The sequence below is a fragment of the Camellia sinensis genome, chromosome 13 (assembly GCF_055761805.1).
Source record: "Camellia sinensis isolate YWXY chromosome 13, ASM5576180v1, whole genome shotgun sequence".
In the NCBI taxonomy this organism is placed as follows: domain Eukaryota; kingdom Viridiplantae; phylum Streptophyta; class Magnoliopsida; order Ericales; family Theaceae; genus Camellia; species Camellia sinensis.
The window spans coordinates 53506756-53528893 of NC_138973.1; the positions used below are offsets into that span (position 1 = coordinate 53506756).

At 42.3% G+C, this 22138-nt stretch overlaps 1 protein-coding gene across 1 annotated transcript in view; it reads right to left on the reverse strand.

Moving 5' to 3' along the window:
* Positions 1-19328, reverse strand: part of LOC145805390 (uncharacterized) — an 83647-nt gene extending 64319 nt beyond the window's left edge. Inside the window, exons 1-5 of the mRNA XM_082900513.1 lie at positions 19182-19328; positions 4076-4132; positions 3921-3986; positions 3255-3353; positions 2638-3021 (exon numbers count right to left, since the gene is read on the reverse strand). Of these exons, the coding sequence (XP_082756639.1) occupies positions 2638-3021; positions 3255-3353; positions 3921-3986; positions 4076-4132; positions 19182-19328 (753 nt within the window). The remainder of the gene's footprint in view (positions 1-2637; positions 3022-3254; positions 3354-3920; positions 3987-4075; positions 4133-19181) is intronic.
* Between the last annotated feature and the right edge of the window lie 2810 nt (positions 19329-22138).

The following is a 22138-nucleotide window of genomic DNA, read 5'->3' on the forward strand; positions in this document are numbered from 1 at the left end:
TTTTCAGTCTTTCGGTTATCTTCCTCAATTCTCAGTCTTACAATAAGTTCATATATGGTCATCTCTTTGCGTTTATGTTTTATATAATTTTTGAAATCTTTCCAAGCCAGTGGTAACTTTTCCACTAAAGCAGCAACTTGGAAAGACTCGCTAAGAGACATACCTTCTGAATGAATATCATGCAAAATTAATTGAAAACTTTGAACTTGAGAAATTACTGTTTGGGAGTCTACCATAACAAAGTCCAGAAATTTACCGACGACAAATTTCTTCATGCCGGCATCCTCTGTCTTGTATTTCTTCTCCAAAGAATCCCACAATTCTTTTGCTGTTTTCAAAGGACTGTATACATTATACAACATGTTGTCAAGGCCATTGAGGATGTAGTTTATGCACAGGAAATCTGAACGTTTTCAAGCATCTACAGCGGCAATAACTTGCCGATCACTTTCACCCTCTCTAAGTGCTAGAGCCTCTTCATGGAGAAACCGGGCCAAATTAAGAGTTGTAAGATAGAACAACATCTTCGGCTGCCATCTCTTAAACTCAGTACCGTTAAATTTTTCCCGTTCTTCTCCATGATTTATTGGTACGGATAGGGACCGGTGTTTGTGTAACAATTGGAGTACCACTACTAGATGCAGTTTCAGTTGTAGTAGCCATAATCTCTGATTACAAAAATCAGAAAAAATTAAAACACAAATTAATTTTCTAGTTGCTAAAACCAGAAAATAAATGATAACACAAAATAATTTTATTTTCCTTGTTACTAAAACTAGAAAAATAAAATACCAAAATAATTTTCTGTAACACCAAATAATATTCTGCAATTGTTAATGACACCAGTATATTACTACTAGTTATTAAAGAAAAGAGACAGTATATTACTACTATCTGTCAAATAGCATAAACCACTATTTGTTTTTCCAACTAGAATATTATTTTGAAAACACAGAAAATTAAATACAATGAAGACACCAAAAATAATCTATCTTAAGATTGTTGGACAATCTTCACTTTATTTAAATAAATTAAATTCTGTTGTGTACTAAACAACAACCAGAATATAAAGAAATAAAAGAAATGAGAGAATTTGTTTGATTACAAAAATCAAACTCAAAATAAAAATAAATAAATAAAAACAAATTTTATTTTGTTACAAAAACAAATTTAAAATCTGATTAAATAAACAAATAAAACAGAATAATAAATTAAACAACTTACTTGATTAATTTCTTTGAATAATTATCTGATCAAGTCCAGCGTTTGACACTGTGTCCTTAAGACAGATTCGTCCTCTCCTTGGTGCTTTCAGAATACGCACGTCTATCTCCCAGGATAAAATGATCTACTACAAACAATAGCAGCACTACAAATTGTTTGCCTAACGAACACACTAAGTGTTTATACTCTTTCTCACAAAAATAAAATGCAACAAAATGAAGAATAGAATTTGCAGAGGTGAAATACGAAATTTCAAATGTAAAACATCAAATGAGGGTTATCCTATTTATAGATGTAATGGTGGCTGCAGGTTTTGAAATGAACAGGTATGAAACCTGTTGGTTTTGAATTCAAACAGATTTGAATCTATTGGTTTCATAATTTAAACAGATAAAAAACGGGAAGTGCCCTATTTGGATGTACAGTAAAACCGAACCAGTTTATTTCTGGTTTAATTTAAATTTTGGATTTTATTTTACCAAAAAAAAATTAAATTCAAATGTTTTTGGCCCAAAAAGATTAGTATTGGGCCGAACAAGCCCAACCATGCACCCGCGGCCAAGCCCGCCCGACCAGACGGCGGCGGCGCGCGTGGTGATTTTTGGGTCTAATGGGTCTAGCCCATTTTGCCTATAACCTCTCCCTCTAAAACACTTGGGTACCCATTGGGGCACACCCCAAGTACCAAACCCATGCCTTATAAACCCATTCAAAACTTCCCACCAAATCAATGTGGGACAAGCCTTATTCAAAACTTCAAGGATTTTCCACCAAAACTCTATTTTCATGGAGTATAATTTGGCTTCAATTTCCCATTCACTCGGTAATGGTTTTGAGCAACAAAAACTTCAATGGCCGGCAGCCTCTCCTTCAGACTCCCTGACCTCCTCGGTGAAGATCCAGTTGTTTGTTGCAGTGGAGTCCTGTTATTTGAGCCTTTTAAGGTCTTGTTTTTGTCCTGTTGGACTCTGTTGTGTTTTATTTAAGATGTATTAGTCTTCGTTTTGTTTATCAAGTTTTAATCATCGTCTTCCCATTTATTGAGTTGTTGTAATTTGCCTATCGAGTTGTAAACTTGATGAGGTCTTGTTGTTGCTTATTAAGTTGTTTTGTTTATTTCAGTTGTTAGTCAGTTCACTACCTGATTCAGACAAATGCATGCACAATTTTCAAACAAAGATCAATATCATTTTCATGCTGTCCGATGTTATGCGATGCTTAGAATATAAAATGCTACACTTTTTCAACAAAAAAAGCTGCTTTCATTCCATCCTGGATTCTTTTTACAAAATAGCACAAGTTTTAAAGAAAATAAACTGCCTAAGGCTGTACAATGTGTCAATACTGCTAGCAAAAAGAGAAATAAAGAAAAAGCGTCTACATCGATGCCAACTAGCTTTGGGACTTAGAGGCCTTGTTCGTCTTCTTCCTCGGCGGAACAAACTCTGCAGCACCATCACCATCGGCACCGCTGTCTGAAGTTGGATCTGAAGCTAAACCAGAACCCTCCTCAGCCTCTGCAGCCTCTTTGCCAGCAGAATCTGAGCCAGCATCATCATCTCCACCCTCAGATGACTCAGACTGCGCACCCACTACCTCAGCCTCCCCGCTCGTCTCATCCTCATCATCACCCGCCACGAGTTCTGAAGGGCCACTCTCGCTACGAGTGCCCCTAGCCCTACCTTGACTGTGTGTCGGAGTCTGCCTCCCTCTCCTCTCTGCTAGTGGAGGAGGTACTGAAGGAACCGCCTCTGCTCCTGCTGGCGCATCTAATGGGATTGGCATCAGGAAGGGGATCTGAGAAAAGCAGTTTACCAGGAAGGCATTAGTGATGGAATATATCAGATGCAAAGGATAACATGCTGTGAACAGTGAATGCAGTGTATGTATGCCATGAGCAGTGTGTGGAAACAATGTATCAATGCAGTGTTTTAGTGCAAAGTATCAGATCAGTGCAGTGTGGAACTGTGCAAATGCTAGTGTGTCAAGAAAAGACTTTGTGGCATGAAGTGCTGTTTGAAAGAACTCACTGGGATCCTATAGAGGCTGAGCAGATCCAGACTCATCTCTATCATCTCTGTCAGAGAGGCCACTAGATCAATGGCCTGCCCTGTGTACTCTATGGACGCCTGCGAGTGCGTTGAAAAGATTAGTATTCGATGAAGCACAATTGAAATGAAGTAAATATGCAAATTGTGGAGTTTAGTACATACCGAAGTCGGGCCTCGAATCCTGGCAGGTGCACGCCCAGCTGATGCAGGCGCAATGGGGATCTAATAAGTCTCCTCAGAACGACTCTGATAAATCAATGAGGTAGGCAGCTCTTGCCATCCCATCTCCTGCCCCACCTCAGGATCTCTCTTGCCATGAGCTCTAGACGCTCGGCCTCTCCTGCCTCTCCCCCTCACAGTTGGAGCCCTCACTCCCCCTCCTCCCCGAACACTGGACAAAGGTGGCATCAAGTGAGTCTAAATAAAGGTCGCGTAGTTGCCCTCAGCACAGAAATAATCCATCTCCAGTCCTACCATGAACTGAATCACCTACTCGACAGACAACCTGTGTGTCTCCTTCATCAATGATGGGGGTGCCATTGGTACAAATGGAGCAGGCAATCCCAAGGTCAGGCGTACGAAGCGCTCACTCAAGAACCAAGTGCGACAGATCGGACCCTCGAAGAGGATGTGGTAGCGGGAGACAGTCCTGGCAGCGTTGTACTGATCTCGGAGCCCTGACGGTATCGCATCCCACGGCTGCCACGTGATCTGAGGAAAAGAGAATGAACAAGATAATTAGTTGTTGTCAGTTAACTAATGTGGGTGCATCCATTGAAATAACTTCGTTGCAGAATTACCTCGTGTGCCATGACAGTGTCAATGTACTGCTGGAAGAACATGAAGCTCTCTCGGGCCTACAACGAGCTGGCCATCATATACATTAGAGTATGGGACTGTCACTGGTGTCTCCTCTACAGGCTCAGGAGCAAGTGTCGGGAAGTATGTGTACACCCACAGTTGCAAGGAAAATGTGATCAATACAGCGTATGAACAAAATATGGAAAATGCGAAAAACAGAACGCAGTGCAATGCATAAGAAGTGCAAGTCCAGAGCAGAGATTAGGCTTTGTGTGTGCAGTGTATGGTATACAGTGTGCAGCATGTATGGTGTACAGGAAATGCAAAGCAGAAAGCATAAAGTGCAAGAGCAGATACAGAGAATGTAGAAAGTACAAGTGTTGAACAAGTGTAAAGTAGAAAATGCTAAGCAAACAATGAAAAGGGGGAACTAAGCTGCGTACCTCCCAAGCTTGCTAGTAGTCGCCGATCAGGGTCCCGCACATTCAAGAGGTTGAGCTCATGTACCTATATAAGGTGGTAAGGTCGGCTGCGCCCCAATCATAGAATTGGACCCGCGGGAGTACCACCAGTGCACCCAGGGAATATAAACCCACGATATTCCACCTGTTCAAAAACAAGGTGGTACCAAAAAGGAATAGGAGGAAACCCCTAGCGTGTTGCTCCACCTCCTTGTAGACTACCCAAACTCCGCTCCGCGTGGCCCCCTTTCAGAGAGGACGCGAATTGTAGTTCTAGCTACTACAGTTCGGACTCCTGTCACGGTTCTGAATCTAATCTCATAAAGTGCAATGCAAGACTGATAAATCACCAAAGAGTCCAAATCCGGAAAATCATTTTGAAAAATTGATTTTAATCAAGAAGTGCCAAACATGGAATGCTTTGCCAGATTACAGAATCGCCACCTAAATATTTTATTTTTGAGAAATTTAGGAAACCCTGACTCGTGCCTAAGGCCACGTGTCCGTCATCACCAAAGTTGTCTCGGCTCGGGAACTTGGGTACGAGGGGGGAAGGTCTTGAAATGAGCACCCCCACTCATCCAATCAAAGATCAGCTTCTACTAACATGATATGTTGTTTTTGAAAACACATGTGTTCTTATTCTGATTTATTAGCTAGCTTACTATGTGATGCGCACAACATACAAGCATAGACTCAATCACGCGGATTGGAACAAAAAAATCAGGTTTGTTTTTCGAAAATGGTTTGAAGATGCTACTCGCAAGTAGGCTAAGACGCGGATTTGCCACCCTCAAGTGGGCTCAGAAAAACATGATTTTGCCACTTCAAGTGGGCTTAAAACTCACAATCATTGAGTTGTTCCAATCCAGACAATCAAACCTTCACCCACAGGCATTCAAATAGTTAAGCACTTAAGCAAATAGCCTCATGGCAAGCATGCTATCATGGCAATCACTTACACACATGTACGGATGCTAAAGCGTAAACACTCACCTAGTACTCCAAGCCAAAACAAAAGCTAGTTAGTAATCAATGCATGATCCTAGCTATGTCAAGAATGTCTAATGTAGCACATGCAAAATGCAACTAAGATAGGCTCGGCTATTCTAAGATGTCATGTGAATGTAACTAGATAACATGTATTCAAATAGGAATTGAAATACAATACAGTTTGTATGATGCACCGAGCCCGGTGCATGCAAAACAAATGAATGATGCACGCATGCAAGCATAAGGATGCTAATTGAAATATGTCCTAAACTAACCATTGAAAGCTGATAAGTAAAAGGGAGAAAGAAATGGGGTTGGCAGACATGCATCACACACACGCACGCTTATTACAAAATTGCGCCCTCTCGACGGAGGGTCCGAATAATAAGTTAACTAGCTAATCTAAGCTAATTAAACTAATTATTACAATACAAAGCTAATAAACTAACAAGTTAACTAATTACAAACACAAATGACTAGCTAAGTGCATTAACTACTTAAGTACAGAACCAAATAGTTAACTGGCTAAGCAAAGCAGTTAAAAGGAGCCTCGGGGCGAGAAGTGCATGCACGTTTGGTCGCCTCATTCGGAAATCCATTACTATGCCCCAACTTGCCTCTGTTTGCATTGTATTTCAGAACACTGCACAAACCTCTAGATAGCTTCTACTTTATCATGGAGACGTCTAGGAAGGCTGCCGACCACTTAATGGTGTTGTAGACCACCTGTAGACCACTTACACATGCTGTAGACCAGAAAAAGTGGTCGGCCAGCCACTTTTACTGGTCTGCTGACCAGAAAGCTCTGCCAAGCTCCAATTTGCTGCAATAGAGAACAAGAAGGGACACAGCAGTGTATTTGCAAGGTATGTGTGCACGACCACCCTCCCTATCATTTCTTAAGCTCAAGGGAGTGCGGTACTCGACTCTCGGGCCACCATCCGAGCATCGCAATGCACGATGGCCGAGAAGCCAAGTTTGCATAATTCAATGTCAATGAATGCACAAATAACATATAAGGGCCTTAACCTCTATCATGCATGATCAAGAGGGTCGGTGATCGAGAAATGAGGCACGTTTCATCACTTCAAGTACGAAACGTCCTTCATTTCTCGTGTTTGGATTAATGGCCAATCCAAACACAATGCAATGCAACAACATTCCAAACACCATGCAATGCAACAACAACATGAGCATGTCAAGCTAAGGTCCTTAAACATTAAAGAAAGTGAAGGATACAACACAAGGGCTATGTAATGCAATGCTCAATGGTTCAAACCAGCCCCTAACTGACTTCATGCATGCCAAAACAGTGGCCAACACATCAAAACTTAGGCACAAAAGGGCAAGACATGCATGCTCATGTAATGGCTCATCAACTAGGCATAAGAGCACAACTCTCAAACACGATGAAGAAGTGACAAATGTGAGAGTGTAGCTACACTATATGCACTGAAATCATGTGTGAAATGATGCCAAATCACTCAAACAACACAAGTATAGCATGCAAGAGGGCCTAAGGCACAAGGCTACTAAAGGGGATAACACAGGAGGCATGCAATACATGGCACAAATGATTGAACCAACAATGGATAGAGCTCAAATAGGTCAAAATAAAGACCAAAACATACTGAGATGGGAGCTCAAAAGCCTAGGCATGCATGCATACAAGTTAGGCCATAAGTGAGGCACAAAGGCATGACCCTTAAAAGCACTCAAAGAGTGAAAGAAGTGAGAACATGACAATACTATATGCTCTGAAATATCATGTTAAATGATGCCAAATCATGCACATGTCACAAATGAAGCATGCTAGGAGGCTCAAAGCTTGAAACTAGCATAGGCACTTGCACTATAGCTATGCAATACATGAACCATATGGCCAAGACAACCCAAAACAGTCCTAGAGCATGTCAAAACAATGCTAGAAACATGCATGGAAGAGCTAACACATGCTAGATTGGAAGGCTAAAGCATGACGCATGCAAGGCCAATAAGGAGGATTACACTACACATACCAAAACCAAGCATGAGATGACTTCACCAACAAAAATCAGGGTTGTATCATGGCAAAACAAGACCAAAAACACACTGAGATGGCAACCCAAAAGCTTAGGCAAGATGGCATACACATTGGCTCATATTTAAGGCATAAAGCACAACCTTCCAAAAGCATTGAAAGAGTGACACATGTTAGTGTATGACAATGAAACATGCTCTGAAATCATGTATCAAATGATGCTAGATTATGCAAATAGCCCAAGCAATGCATGCTAGTGGACTTAAAACACAAAGCTAGTGAGCAAGATTGAACTATGGCTATACAAAGCAAGGCATGCATGACCAAAAACACTTAAAATAGTGCTTAAGCATGGAAAAACATGAGTATGAGCTTGCTGGAGTGGAGCCAAAAACATGCTAGAATGATGGTCCAAAGCATGATGAATGTTAGGCTAGTGAGTGGAATTGCACTACAAGTGCAAGGAGCATGCAAGAGATAACCAAACCAACCCAACCCAAAACAGAGCTATAACATGTTAGAATAGTGCCTAAAACATGCTAAGATGGAGCCAAAACATGCTAGAAAGATATGCTACTTTGATGAGCCATCAACACAAGCAAATAAGAGGAGAGGAGGGGGGACAACCCCCTCCCATTTGGGGCCTCAAAACACACTTTCCACCACTAAAATTCCTCTGAGTTTCAGTGGTAGAAAGTTCATGCAAAGGCTAAAACAAAAGCCTCAAGGGATGGCTCCAAAAGCCTAGCAAAATAAGGCATACAAGGGGGTGAAACACCCCCAACACCAAAGAGGTCTAAAAGCAACATCTTAAACACTTGAAAATGATACTTTTTGTAGTTTAAAGTTAAGCCAAAATAAGCATGCAAATAGGGCCAAATAAGCAATGAACACAAAGCTTAAAAGGGGACTAGTGACTCACCCTTGAAGAACAAGAACAAGGCAACAACTTCAGCAACTTTTCTGAGCTAAAAACTAACTCTTGAGTCCAAACAAGACCCTCAGGTACCTCAACAACAAGAGTGTGGTGTTTCACTAGGTGTTTGTGTGCAAAAGTGCGAAGAAACTACACTTTTAAGCACAAATATGGAGCAAATAGAGCAATATAGAGATAGCGATATATGTATAACCCTAATGCAAAATTTTGAACCTGAGACAAGAGGGAGGAGGCTCCCTTATATAGAAATCCAAGCTTCAAGCTTGTTGAACAAGCTAGAAGCTTGGTACAATCCCTCCATACACGTGTATGGAGGATGCAATATGTGCTCACCAGCTGGCATCCACAACATCTGCAGAAAATGTAGGAAAGGTGCTGACTAGTTGAGGTGGTTGGCCAACCACTCCCGCTAGTCGACCGACCAGAAAAGGTAGTCGGCAGGGAGAACAACTGGTCGGCAAAGGGGGGGAGGTGGTCTACACAAAGAAAGGAAGGTGGTGGCATGGCTGTCGATCACTTTAGGTGGTCCAAAGACCACCCACCCTAGCTGGCCGACCAGAAAACTGGCTGGCAAGGGAGAAAAGTGGTCTACAGGGGGAGAAACTGGTCTACACCCCTGTGCCACCCTTCATGAAAGGGAAAACAAGGTTTGGTTCAAAACCAAACCAAAAATGATATAAAACAAAAGTCCACGAGACAAGGCACGCAGCCGGAAGCCCCGAAAACTAGTCTACGGGCGCAAAAAGTGGTCTACAATAGGGAAAGGTGGTCTACAGCCATAAAAAGTGGTCTACATGCCTCTGTTTCTGTAACAACCCTCACTTCAACTTAGTCATACTTGCAGACATTTATGTATGATCTTGTCTTGTCATGTTGCATTTGCAAATCTTGTCTTGCTTTGCTTGAGTGTTGCTTGCATACTTTGTTCTTGCCTGGTGTGTTGCCGAGGTCATCCTTAGCCTAGTCACCCTTGAACCCCTTTTTTTTACACTTAGAACTATCTTGGAACCACTTTGGTTGACCACCATCTTCGCCCTAGCATATTGGTCGAGATGTCACTATCTAGGCCGAGGTATGCAGCACCAAGGCCGAGATGTGTATTATCTGGGCCGAGATGTTTATCCTTGCACCTAAGTGATTTTTGTTCCCGGATTTAGTATGACCTAGACCGAGGTCTGGCACATCTAGGCCAAGGTCTGGCACAGCTTAGTTGGGTGTTATCCTTCCAAGCCGATGTCATTGTTGCCCTCTTTGCCAAAGCTTTGTCCTTAGCCGATATCATTACTGCCGGAGTGCTCTTACCATCTAAGCTTGTTGAACACACTTTGTCATAATCTTGTCTTGTCTGTCAGTCACCTTTTTGAGTAGAGCCAATCGGCCGATGCCACGTGTCCCAACAGAGGGTTAAGTCAGTGAGCTGTTGTGAAAACATGTCATTTTGTATCAAATCTTCTCTTTTAGAGAGAGAGGCTCTAGGAAAAAAAGGGGAATTTTGAGTGAGAGAGGGAGTGGACTTCCAAGCATGATTGTTGGAGCTTGAACCGTTAGATTCGAGTTTTGAGGTTAAAATCTTAATCTACTCTTGTTGCTCTTGTTGATCATCTAGCTGCATTGCACAATCGAACTTGTTCTGCATGCCATGCGTTGATGTAAAGTTGGTTTTAGAAAGAGAAGGTAGTGTTCATGTGTTCTTGAAGAAAAGTCTTGTTTTGATCCGAAAATTTGTATCAAGAACCATGTTTTTGTGTTTGTTTTCTTAAGATCCTCAAGTATGGGCACCCAGGTCCATGTTTTCGAACTCATAGCATGAGATCTCAGATTTTTGTAATAACAAGCCATGATTTAAGCATGCATGTTCTTCATCTTCTTCATCTTCCTGTTTGTCATGTTCTTCAAAGGGAAACCCAGATTTTCCCAACTTCGCTTTTGAATGTGGCCGTCAGGACCACACCTCGGCGAGAAGGTGTGGGACCTCGGCCAAGACCTGGTTAGTGCCCAGCCTATTTTCCGAGATGGGAAACAGTGTTTTGTTTGGATTTGACTTGGTTTTTGGAAAAGGATGCCGAGATCATTGCATTCATGTTAAGTTTGTTTTGGGAATGCATCTCATATCCATCTTTGAGCATCTCTTCTTGTCTACTTGAAGTTCCTTCAGCAGTATTTTTCGATGTGATTGTCGGTCTTTGATCTTTGCCTTGAGCCTACACCCGAAGAACTAAGTGAGTGGTATTTTTAATAAAGCTATGTTATAATGTTTTAATAAGCTTTGCTTTGCCTTGTTTTGAATAGTATTTGGTCAAGCATGAATGATTATCCCTATCTTGTGTATCAAGGATTAGCTTTGTTTTGGATGACATTCCTGGAAAGTCCCTTGTGCTGGAGGACTTTAAACTTTCGCAGTACAAGTCCTTTTCGTGTTAGAGGACTTTAAGCCTTTGTAACATAGGTCCTTTGTGCTAGAGGACTCTAAACTTTTGTAGCACTCTTGTTCGAGATATCTCCCTTGCCACCGACGGCCTTGTGCGGGTGGGTCTGTCTAATCGATTCTGGGTCGATTATTCCCATGTTTTGCCACTGACGGTTTACCACGTGGGTTGGTTTGTCTGGGATGTCATCATTTTGAAGTATGTTGATGCTAGTAAGCATTCTTTGGGGCTTCGAAGATTTGTTAGATGAACGTGGTTCTTCCCTTGATTTGTAAAGTTTGATATGTTTTGTTTTGAAAGACTTCGGCTATTATTCATGCAAACCTTTATTACTTGTACCATTCACTGAGTATCCAAGCTCACCCTCTCTATATATATGTAGGTGATGAGCAGGACGGCGGGGATGCCTAGATGTGTTTTGCAAGCTTGTTTTGGATTCATGTTATGTCGGCTTGACTAGTTTTATGTCGGCAATCTTGAAGATTATGCTTCTCGACTTGTAATACTTGTATTTTTCATACATCGGCTTGAGAAGCCTTTTGATCATGATGTAACATGTATTTTGTTTATTAATGAATCGATTTGTAAAATCATATTATGTATGTCATTTCATTTGATCTATGCACAGCTCTTATGGACCTCTTGGATTTTAACTTACTGCTTCCGCATTTGTAAGCCCCTTATTTATACCCTGCGTGTGTGTGAATCCTCGTAAGAGGCCTTGGTAATCTCGGATTACTGGCCATCATGGCACCCTCCTACTAGGGGCGGTTTGGGGTCGTGACAAAATGGTATCAAAGCACAAGTTCCTTAGTAGACGTTATTCACACACTTTGAGTCCTAAAGAGCATAGGTTTTCCCTTAGAAGGATGTTAGGATTGCATCATATTGCTTCCTATTTGAACACGGTGTGCATCGTCTCGGCATGCTTAATTGTTACTTGCCTACGTGTTTATTTGCTCATTTTTTTTTAAAGTCACACTTTGCATACTCGTAACATCATGAGGAGAGGTAGACCTCCAGTGGGCCGAGATTAGTCCGCAGATAGGTTAGACAGACTAGAAAGGTTAGTTGATGGTTTGGCCCGCGAGTTGAGACAAACAAGACAGCAGTACGCTAGTGCTACTTCGACTCAGGCCGAACAGACGAACGGCTGAAATGTAGTTCCGCCTCCACCTCCACCTCCACCTCCTCCAGTACCACAAGTGCTCCCACAGCCGGCTTTATATAGGGACGGCACAATAGCTTTGATTAGAGAGTTCAAGAAAATGAAGCCACCGAGATTCCAAGGGGGTATAGAGCCGATGAAGGCCGAAGCGTGGGTTTTGGAGATAGAAAAGCTGTTCGAGATCTTCCCCAGCACCGACGCTCAGAAAGTGTCATTGGCAGCATTCACGCTAGATGACGACGCTCGCAGATGGTGGATGATGGTTCGTGAAGGCAATCCAGACTTGACCTGGTCCCGATTTTTGGAGTTGTTTTACAACAAGCATTTTCCCCTAAGTGTTCGAGATCGCAAGACTACTGAATTCCAAACTTTGATGCAAGGCAGCAGAACAGTGGCTGAATACGATCGTGCTTTTACCGAGTTGGGAAGGTATGCACCCCACATAGTCAACGATGAATATATGAAGGCTAGAAAGTTTGAGAGTGGGCTTCGTGGACCGATACAAGACCGAGTTAACATGCTCAACATGCTGACTTACGCCGGAGTATTGGACAAAGCCATTCTGGCCGAAGCTAACTTGAACAGATACCAGAGTTCAGGAGAGAGCCAGAGAAAGAGGCAGAGCAATGACAATCGCCGAGCACAGTTTGGTACCAAGAAGAAAGCGAGTGTTGGCTGTTCAAGCAACCCAAGGCAGGAGAGTGATACCAAGGCAACATATTCGAGTTGTGGAAAGCCGCATTTCAGGGTCTGTCGCCGGGCGTCTGGAGCTTGCAATGAATGTGGTGAAATAGGTCATTATGTGAGAGACTGTCCTAAGGCAAAGACTGATGATAGCAAGAAAGATGAGAATACCTTGGGTTCCGTACAAAAAGGTAACGTCGAGAAAGGACAAATGAGGCAGAGCAGAGTTTTTGCACTAGTACCAGGAGACACTCAGAATGTTGAGACAGTGGTGTCAGGTATACTCCCAATTTGCTCTCAAGATGCACATATATTGGTTGATTCGGGTTCTACGCATTCATTCATATCTATTAAGTTTTCCAATAAGATTAATGGGAAACTAGAACCCCTTGATTATGTGTTATTTGTATCTACTCCATCTGGGAGAACTATGATTGTTGCATCCATTTATAGAGCATGTGTTATCGTGATTAAGAATGGTGAGCTATTGGTTGATTTGATTCCATTGGACATAACTCGTTTTGATGTTATATTGGAAATGGATTGGTTAGTGGCAAATCATGCATCCATAAATTGTGTTTCTAAAAGTGTCACGTTGAAACCCCCAAACCTAGCCGAGGTTACGTTTCAGGGTAAAAGAGTAGTATCCCCACCTTACTTAATCTCATCCATGAAAGCCTATAAGTTGATCCAAAAAGGGTGTCAAGGTTATTTGTGTAGTGTACTACGTAATCTGAATGAAAGTGTTGAGTTAGCCGATGTTCCGGTTGTTAATGAATTCCCCGACGTCTTTCCTAATGATTTGCCTTGTCACCTAGTTGATAGAGGGGTAGAATTTACTGTTGACGTCATGTCGGAAACCCAACCTATCTCTAGAACACCCTATAGAATGGCCCCCGCCGAGCTTAAGGAATTGAAACTGCAACTACAAGAGTTGTTAGATAAGGGTTTTGTTAGACCGAGCACTTCACCTTGGGGAGCACCCGTATTGTTTGTTAAGAAGAAGGATGGTACACTCCGTCTTTGTATTGATTACTGGGAACTAAATAAGGTAACCATTAAGAATAAGTACCCATTGCCAAGGATAGATGATTTGTTTGATCAGTTGCAAGGAGCACGAGTCTTTTCTAAAATTGACCTTAGGTCAGGTTACCATCAACTTAAGGTTAAAGCCGAGGATGTTGAGAAGACCGCTTTTTGGACGAGGTACGGCCACTACGAATTTTTAGTAATGCCTTTTGGAGTGACCAATGCCCCTGCAGCATTTATGGATTTGATGAACAGAGTCTTTAAGCCATATCTAGATGAGTTTGTGGTCGTCTTCATTGATGATATATTGATCTACTCTAAGAGTAAAGCTGAGCATGAGGATCATTTGAGACTTACCTTACAAACTTTGAAAGATCGGAAATTGTATGCTAAGTTTAACAAATGTGAGTTTTGGCTTTCCACTATTTCATTTTTGGGCCATGTGATTGATGAGGAGGGTATTTTGGTCAATGCTAGTAAAATTGAAGCCGTTGTGAATTGGCCGAGGTCGACTAATGTGTTCGAGGTTCGTAGTTTTCTGGGATTGGCAGGTTATTACAGGAAGTTTGTGAAGGATTTCTCAAGGATTGCAATTCCATTGACACAACTGACTAAGAAGGGAGCGGCTTACGAATGGACTGAGGATAGCAAATCAGCCTTCCAGGAGTTAAAAACGAGGTTAGTCACAACACCAGTTCTTGTACTGCCATCAGGCAATCAAGAGTTTCATGTTTATAGCGATGCTTCACATAAGGGTTTGGGTTGTGTATTAATGCAAGGAGATAAGGTCATAGCATATGCATCTCGTCAGTTGAAGCCGCATGAAAAGAACTATCCTACCCATGATTTAGAACTAGCGGCCGTAGTGTTCGCTTTGAAGATTTGTCATCACCACTTGTATGGAGCTTCTTGTCAGGTTTTTATAGATCATAAGAGTTTGAAGTACTTGTTCACTCAGAAAGAATTGAATATGAGGCGGAGAAGATGGCTTAAGTTGTTGAAGGATTACGACATGCAAATTCAATATCACCCAGGTAAAGCTAACACCGTAGCCGACGGTTTGAGCAGAAAGATGGTTGGAAATTTGGCATGCCTAACCATGATTTCAGTAGAGCTGACCATTGTTGAGGAAGTAAAAACAAGACAGATGGAGGATGAATTCTTCAAGAAGGTAGCCGATGAGATCATCACAAAGCCGAGATCAGGGTACACCATTGAAAATCAAGTGCTCAAGTTTGAAGAAAGATTGTGTGTGGCTGACGTCCCAGAGTTGAAAAGAAAAATTTTGCAGGAAGCTCATGGCTCCAAATTTGCTGTTCATCCAGGGAACACCAAGATGTATCAGGATGTGAAGCAGACGTTTTGGTGGCCGAATATGAAAGCAGAAATAGCCGAGTTCGTGTCCAGTGTTTGCATTGTCAACAAGTGAAAGTAGAACATCAAAGGCCAGCAGGACTTCTTCAACCTTTGCCGATTCCTGAGTGGAAGTGGGAACACATCTCCATGGACTTTGTGATTGGTTTGCCGAAGACACAAAAGGGTATCAATTCGATTTGGGTTATCATGGATAGACTAACTAAGTCAGCACACTTCTTGCCTGTTAAGACCACCTTCAACGCCGACCAACTTGCTTTGTTGTATATGAATGAGATTGTTAAACTTCATGGAGTGCTGATGTCAATTGTGTCAGACCGAGATCCGAAGTTTGTTTCCAGATTTTGGCAGAGTCTGCAAAGAGCTTTTGGAGCCGAGTTGAGGTTTAGCACAGCTTTTCACCCCCAGACTGATGGGCAAACAGAGAGAACAATTCAGACGCTTGAAGATATGCTTAGACTATGTGTATTGGACTTCCAAGGAAGTTGGGAAATACATTTGCCACTGTTGGAATTTACCTATAACAACAGTTATTAAGCTAGCATTGGCATGGCGCCGTATGAAGCATTGTACGGGAGGAAGTGCAGGTCGCCGATATGTTGGACCGAGGTAGGAGACAAGACTCTGCTTGGTCCCAAGTTAATTCAAGTGACAACCGAGAAGATTAAGCTCATTCAGCAAAGTGTCAAAACCGCTCAGAGTTGACAGAAGAGTTACGCCGACCAAAGAACAAGGGAGTTAGAATTTGAGGTCGGGATCATGTATTCCTAAAGATTTCGCCGATGAAAGGAGTTACAAGATTCGGGAAGAAGGGTAAATTAGCACCCCATTACATCAGACCTTTTGAAGTTATTGAGAAGGTTAACCTTGCTGCCTACAGGCTTGCTTTGCCACCAGAATTGAGCCAAGTCCATAATGTGTTTCATGTGTCGATGTTGAGAAAGTATATTCGGGACCCACTGCATGTGATCGACTATTTCGGGATTGTGGTTAATGAGGATTTAGGCTACGATGAGAAACCGATACGGATTATCGATAGGTAGGTGAAACAGTTGAGAAGTAAGTCGATACCAATGGTGAAAGTTGACTGGAAGGAGCATTACAGTAAGGATGCTACTTGGGAAATGGAAGAGGAAATGAAAGCCCGACATCCAAAATTGTTTTTGGAACAAGGTAACCCAAGTTTGGGGACCAAACTTCTTTAAGGGGGGTAGGATATAACAACCCTCACTTCAACTTAGTCATACTTGCAAACATTTATGTATGATCCTGTCTTGTCATGTTGCATTTGCAAATCTTGCCTTGCTTTGCTTGAGTGTTGCTTGCATACTTTGTTCTTGCCTGGTGTGTTGCTGAGGTCATCCTTAGCCTAGTCACCTTTGAACCCTTTTTTTTTACAATTAGAACTATCTTGGAACCACTGTGGTTGACCCCCATCTTCGCCCTAGCATATTGGCCGAGATGTCACTATCTAGGCCGAGGTATGCAGCACCAAGGCCAAGATGTGTATTATCTGGGCCGAGATGTTTATCCTTGCACCTAAGTGATTTTTGTTCCCGGATTTGGTATGACCTAGACTGAGGTCTGGCACATCTAGGCCAAGGTGTGGCACAGCTTAGTCGGGTGTTATCCTTCCAAGCCGATGTCATTGTTGCCCTCTTTGTCGAAGCTTTGTCCTTAGCCAAGATCATTACTGTCGAAGTGCTCTTACCATCTAAGCTTGTTGAACACACTTTGTCATAGTCTTGTCTTGTCTGTCAGTCACCTTTTTTAGTAGAGCCAATCGGCCGATGCCACGTGTCCCAGCAAAGGGTTAAGTCAGTGAGCTGTTATGAAAACATGTCATTTTGTATCAAATCTTGTCTTTTAGAGAGAGAGGCTCTAGGAAGAAAATGGGAAGTTTTGAGTGAGAGAGGAAGTGGACTTCTAAGCGTGATTGTTGGAGCTTGAACCGTTAGATTCGAGTTTTGAGGTTAGAATCTTAATCTACTCTTGTTGCTCTTGTTGATCATCTAGCTGCATTGCACAATCGAACTTGTTCTGGATGCCATGCGTTGATGTAAAGTTGGTTTTAGAAAGAGAAGATAGTGTTCATGTGTTCTTGAAGAAAAGTCTTGTTTTGATCCGAAAATTTGTATCAAGAACCATATTTTTGTGTTTGTTTTCTTAAGATCCTCAAGTATGGCACCCAAGTCCATGTTTTCGAATCATAGCAAGAGATCTCAGATTTTTGTAATAACAAGCCATGATTTAAGCATGCATGTTCTTCATCTTCTTCATCTTCCTGTTCGTCATGTTCTTCAAAGGGAAACACAGATTTTCCCGACTTCGCTTTTGAATGTGGCTGTCGGGACCACACCTCGGTGAGAAGGTGTGGGACCTCGGCCAAGACCTGGTTAGTGCCCAGCCTGTTTTTCGAGATGGGAAACAGTGTTTTGTTTGGATTCGACTTGGTTTTTGGAAAAGGATGCCGAGATCATTGCATTCATGTTAAGCTTGTTTTGGGAATGCATCTCTTCTTGTCTACTTGAAGTTCCTTCAGCAGTATTTTTCCATGTGATTGTCGGTCTTTGATCTTTGCCTTGAGCCTACACCCGAAGAACTAAGTGAGTGGTATTTTTCATAAAGCTATGTTATAATGTTTTAATAAGCTTTGCTTTGCCTTGTTTTGAAAAGTATTTGGTCAAGCATGAATGATTATCCCTATCTTGTGTATCAAGTATTAGCTTTGTTTTGGATGACATTCCTGGAAAGTCCCTTGTGCTAGAGGACTCTAAACTTTCGCAGTACAAGTCCTTTTCGTGTTAGAGGACTTTAAACCTTTGTAACATAGGTCCTTTGTGCTAGAGGACGCTAAACTTTTGTAGCACTCTTGTTCGAGATATCTCCCTTGCCACTGACGGCCTTGTGCGGGTGGGTCTGTCTAATCGATTCCGGGTCGATTATTCCCATGTTTTGCCACTGACGGTTTACCGCGTGGGTTGGTTTGTCCGGGATGTCATCATTTTGTAATATGTTGATGCTAGTAAGCATCCTTTGGGGCTTCAAAGATTTGTTAGATGAACGTGGTTCATCCCTTGATTTGTAATGTTTGATATGTTTTGTTTTGAAAGACTTCGGCTATTATTCATGCAAACCTTTACTACTAGTAGCATTCACCGAGTATCCAAGCTCACCCTCTCTATATATATGTAGGTGATGAGCAGGACGGCGGCGACGCCTAGATGTGTTTAGCAAGCTTGTTTTGGATTCATGTTATGTCGGCTTGACTAGTTTTATGTCGGCAATCTTGAAGATTATACTTCTCGACTTGTAATACTTGTATTTTTCATACGTCGGCTTGAGAAGCCTTTTGATCAAGATGTAACATGTATTTTGTATATTAATCAACCGATTTGTAAAATCATATTATGTATGTCATTTCATTTGATCTATGCACAGCTCTTATGGACCTCTTGGATTTTAACTTAGTGCTTCCGCATTTGTAAGCCCCTTATTTATACCCTGCGTGTGTGTGAATCCTCGTAAGAGGCCTTGGTAATCTCGAATTACTGGCCATCATGGCACCCTCCTACTAGGGGCGGTTTGGGGTCGTGACAGTTTCCCTCTAGGCAAAGGCAACAAGGCATGGTTCAAAAACCAGGCAAAGAGGAGAAAGTTAAGAGGTTCTGAGACAAGGCGCTCGGCCGAAGGCTCCGAAAACCAGAAACTAGCCTACAAGAGGGAAAAGTAGTCTACGACTACGAAAAGTAGCCTACAGGCCTCTCTCTCCCTCTAGGCAAGATCAATAGGGCATGGTCCATAAACCAAACCAAAACACAAAGAGTTCAGAGGCCCGGAGGCAAGGCACTTAGCCGAAAACTCCGAAAACTCGAAACGAGCACAAACATGCGCGATCATCGAGCACTCAATCGATGACGTCTGAGTCTTAAGGTCGGTAAAAAATGGGGTGTCTACACTCCTCAAAAGTCTCGGGATCATCCCCTCTGTAATGCTCCTCAAACCAAGTATACCTGACCATACTTGATCGGAGTGTCGGTGGGCGCACCCCTAAGTAGTGTGTCCCATGCGACCACCCACTCTCCCATGTCGGGATCAAGGGGAATCGGATCACCCCCTGCACCCAGGCCAGTGATCATGGTGAAGTCAAAGGGAGTCATCGTCATCCCCCCCGTCGAGGAGAAGTGGAAAGAGTTGGTGCTGTCCCACCACCTCTCCACAAGAGCCCCTAGGAAAGGGTCACTTGCTGTGACCCCTGTCAAGCTGGAGCAGAATAAACTGAAGCCGGTCCTATCAATGATCGCGTGGACCCTCGCAGGAAGCTCATCATACCAATCCCGAGCTGTCGTCGCACCGTAGCCTTAGAAAGAGCGAGATCCGTCCTGTGGCATGTGATGTAATCAGATCAAGCGACAAAAGTACAGTTGAATACAGATCAGTGATGTATTGAAAGTACAGTTGCATGCAGAGCAGTGATGTGTGAAGTACAGTTGTATACAAAGCAGTGATGTGAGAAGCACAGTTGAATGCAAAGCAACAATGTATGAAATACAGTCAGATCAAGGCATGTGATGCAATCAGATCAGAAAAGTGCAAGAAATGCAAATAGTTGAAAGTTGTACTGCAGAAAAGTAGAGTTTCTACCTCCACAGCAATGGCTGATAAGTGAGATGCAGGCTCTCTCAGTAGGAGGTCGTCTGGCATGTCCTCATCAAAATCAGTGAAGGCGTGGATGCCTCCCTCAACTGGTACTATATGGGTCTCAGGGTGATAGCTGGCCATGTCAAAAGGGCGGATACTGGGTGGTAAAGGCTGAGGCTCGACCGGCTCGGCCGCGAAGTCCGCTGCTAACTCTATTGGAGGAAGTACGGGGAGGCCCTTGTCATGAGAGACGTCGTCAGCCATCTAAAATAGATGTAAAATGAACAAAAATGAGCAAAAAAAGGAGAAAATGGTGAACTTTGAATAAAGTAAACCCTAGGAGAGAGGAAACACAAAGAAAGTTGAAAATTCGGGAGAAATATACTAACCTTGGGGGAAACTCGAGGGAAATCAACCTTGAATAGTGGAAATGACAGAAGAAGCATCGGAATCAAATTCTGATCGGTTCAAATCAAAGGGAAGTAAAGGGTTTTCACGAATAAGGTTTGTTAGGGTGTTGGGAAACACGTAGAATGCGCGGATCTAGAGAGAAGACACACCTAGAGAGCAAGAGGAGGATATTTTGTGCAAGGGTTTATGATGAATTGAAGTCATTTTGCCTCTACTTAAAGAGCCATGGGCCAAAAGACCTAAATGGCCAAATCTGCCATCATTGGCTGGCACCCCCTCATCGGTGGCCGGCACCCCTTTATTGATGGCCGGCAGTTGCCACTGATGGCCGGTAGGGACTGGCGGCATCCCTTGATGGCCGGTAAGCCTCCACCAACTTCCCCTGCCTCTTTTATCTTGATATATGTCCTTGGGTCCAAGAAATGCAAGGTATGTGCAAAATTTGATTCAAAGTGCCTCCACGGAAGCTCGGAATGGCGTTCATGATGCGTAATGGCCATCACTCATAAAACACATGCGAGGTGTATCCTTTTTAACATGTTGTAACTCTCTAATAGGTAAATCGGAAGCTACCATTGAGTGACCTCTTTTATACACGCTTTGGTCGCTGCATAGGGTATACATTGCTTTGTTGTTACATTGAATGCACGTTTATACATTGCTTTGTTGTTACATTGAATGCACGTTTTGAATCCTTGCATTGTTATGCACCTTTTTACTTGCATTGCTTTGCATGTTCTACTTGCATTGTTATGCACTTCTTCACTTGCATTGTTATGCATCTTTACACCATGTATATGCACGCGTTTATCTTGTCTTGACATGGTATCTTGATGTAACGTTGAACGTGTGTTTTTACTATATTGTACCTGTCAAAGTTCTCTTTTGTGAAAGCACGATATTGTATGTACAGTTCATTTGAAGCTAGTGCAACTAGACGATATTGTATGTACAGTTCATTTGAAGCTGGTGCAACCAGACAATATTGTATGTATGCTTCATTTGAAGTTGGTGCAACCAAACGATATTGTATGTACGATTTATTTGAAGCTGGTGCAACCAGAAGATATTGTATGTATGGTTCATTCAGAGAAGTTCCGGTTAAGATTGATTATGTCTCAGTAAGAGATTGCTCATGTTCACTTAGTGTATCTATCACACTTTGTTCATTTAGTGTATCTATCACACTCTCTTCACTTAGTGTATCTATCACACTTTGTTCACTTTTGTGTATCTATCACACGTTCACTTTGTGTATCTATCACACATGCTCGCTTTGTATATCTATCACACGCTCACTTAGTATATCTATCACACTTTGTTCATTTAGTGTATCTATCTCTCTCTTCACTTAGTGTATCTATCACACTTTGTTCACTTTAGTGTATCTATCACACTCTCTTCACTTAGTGTATCTATCACACTTTGTTCACTTTTGTGTATCTATCACACATGTTCACTTTTGTGTATCTGTCACACATGTTCACTTTGTGTATCTATCATATGTTCGCCTTGTGTATCTATCACACATGCTCACTTTTGTGTATCTATCACACATGCTCACTTTGGGTATCTATCACACGTTCACTTTGTGTATCTATCACACATGCTCACTTCGTGTATCTATCACACGTTCGCTAAGATTGCGTAGTTTTCTTACATCCTTTTTGCATGAGATGTAGTTTGGTTTGTGTTAACTTGCTTATGTTCGAGTTTGCTATAGCATTTCTTTGCATAACATTTTCATCTAGATATTTCATTGCAGCCCTCTTTGCGTAATCATAAGTTATGATCTACATCGTGCATGTCATTTGCATTTTGCCCCAGCCTGCAGGTTCATCTCTGTATGGTTATATTGAATGTTTTCCTGAGTCTTTGGCCTTGCCAAAAATGGGTCATCTCTAGGCTTTGACATTCA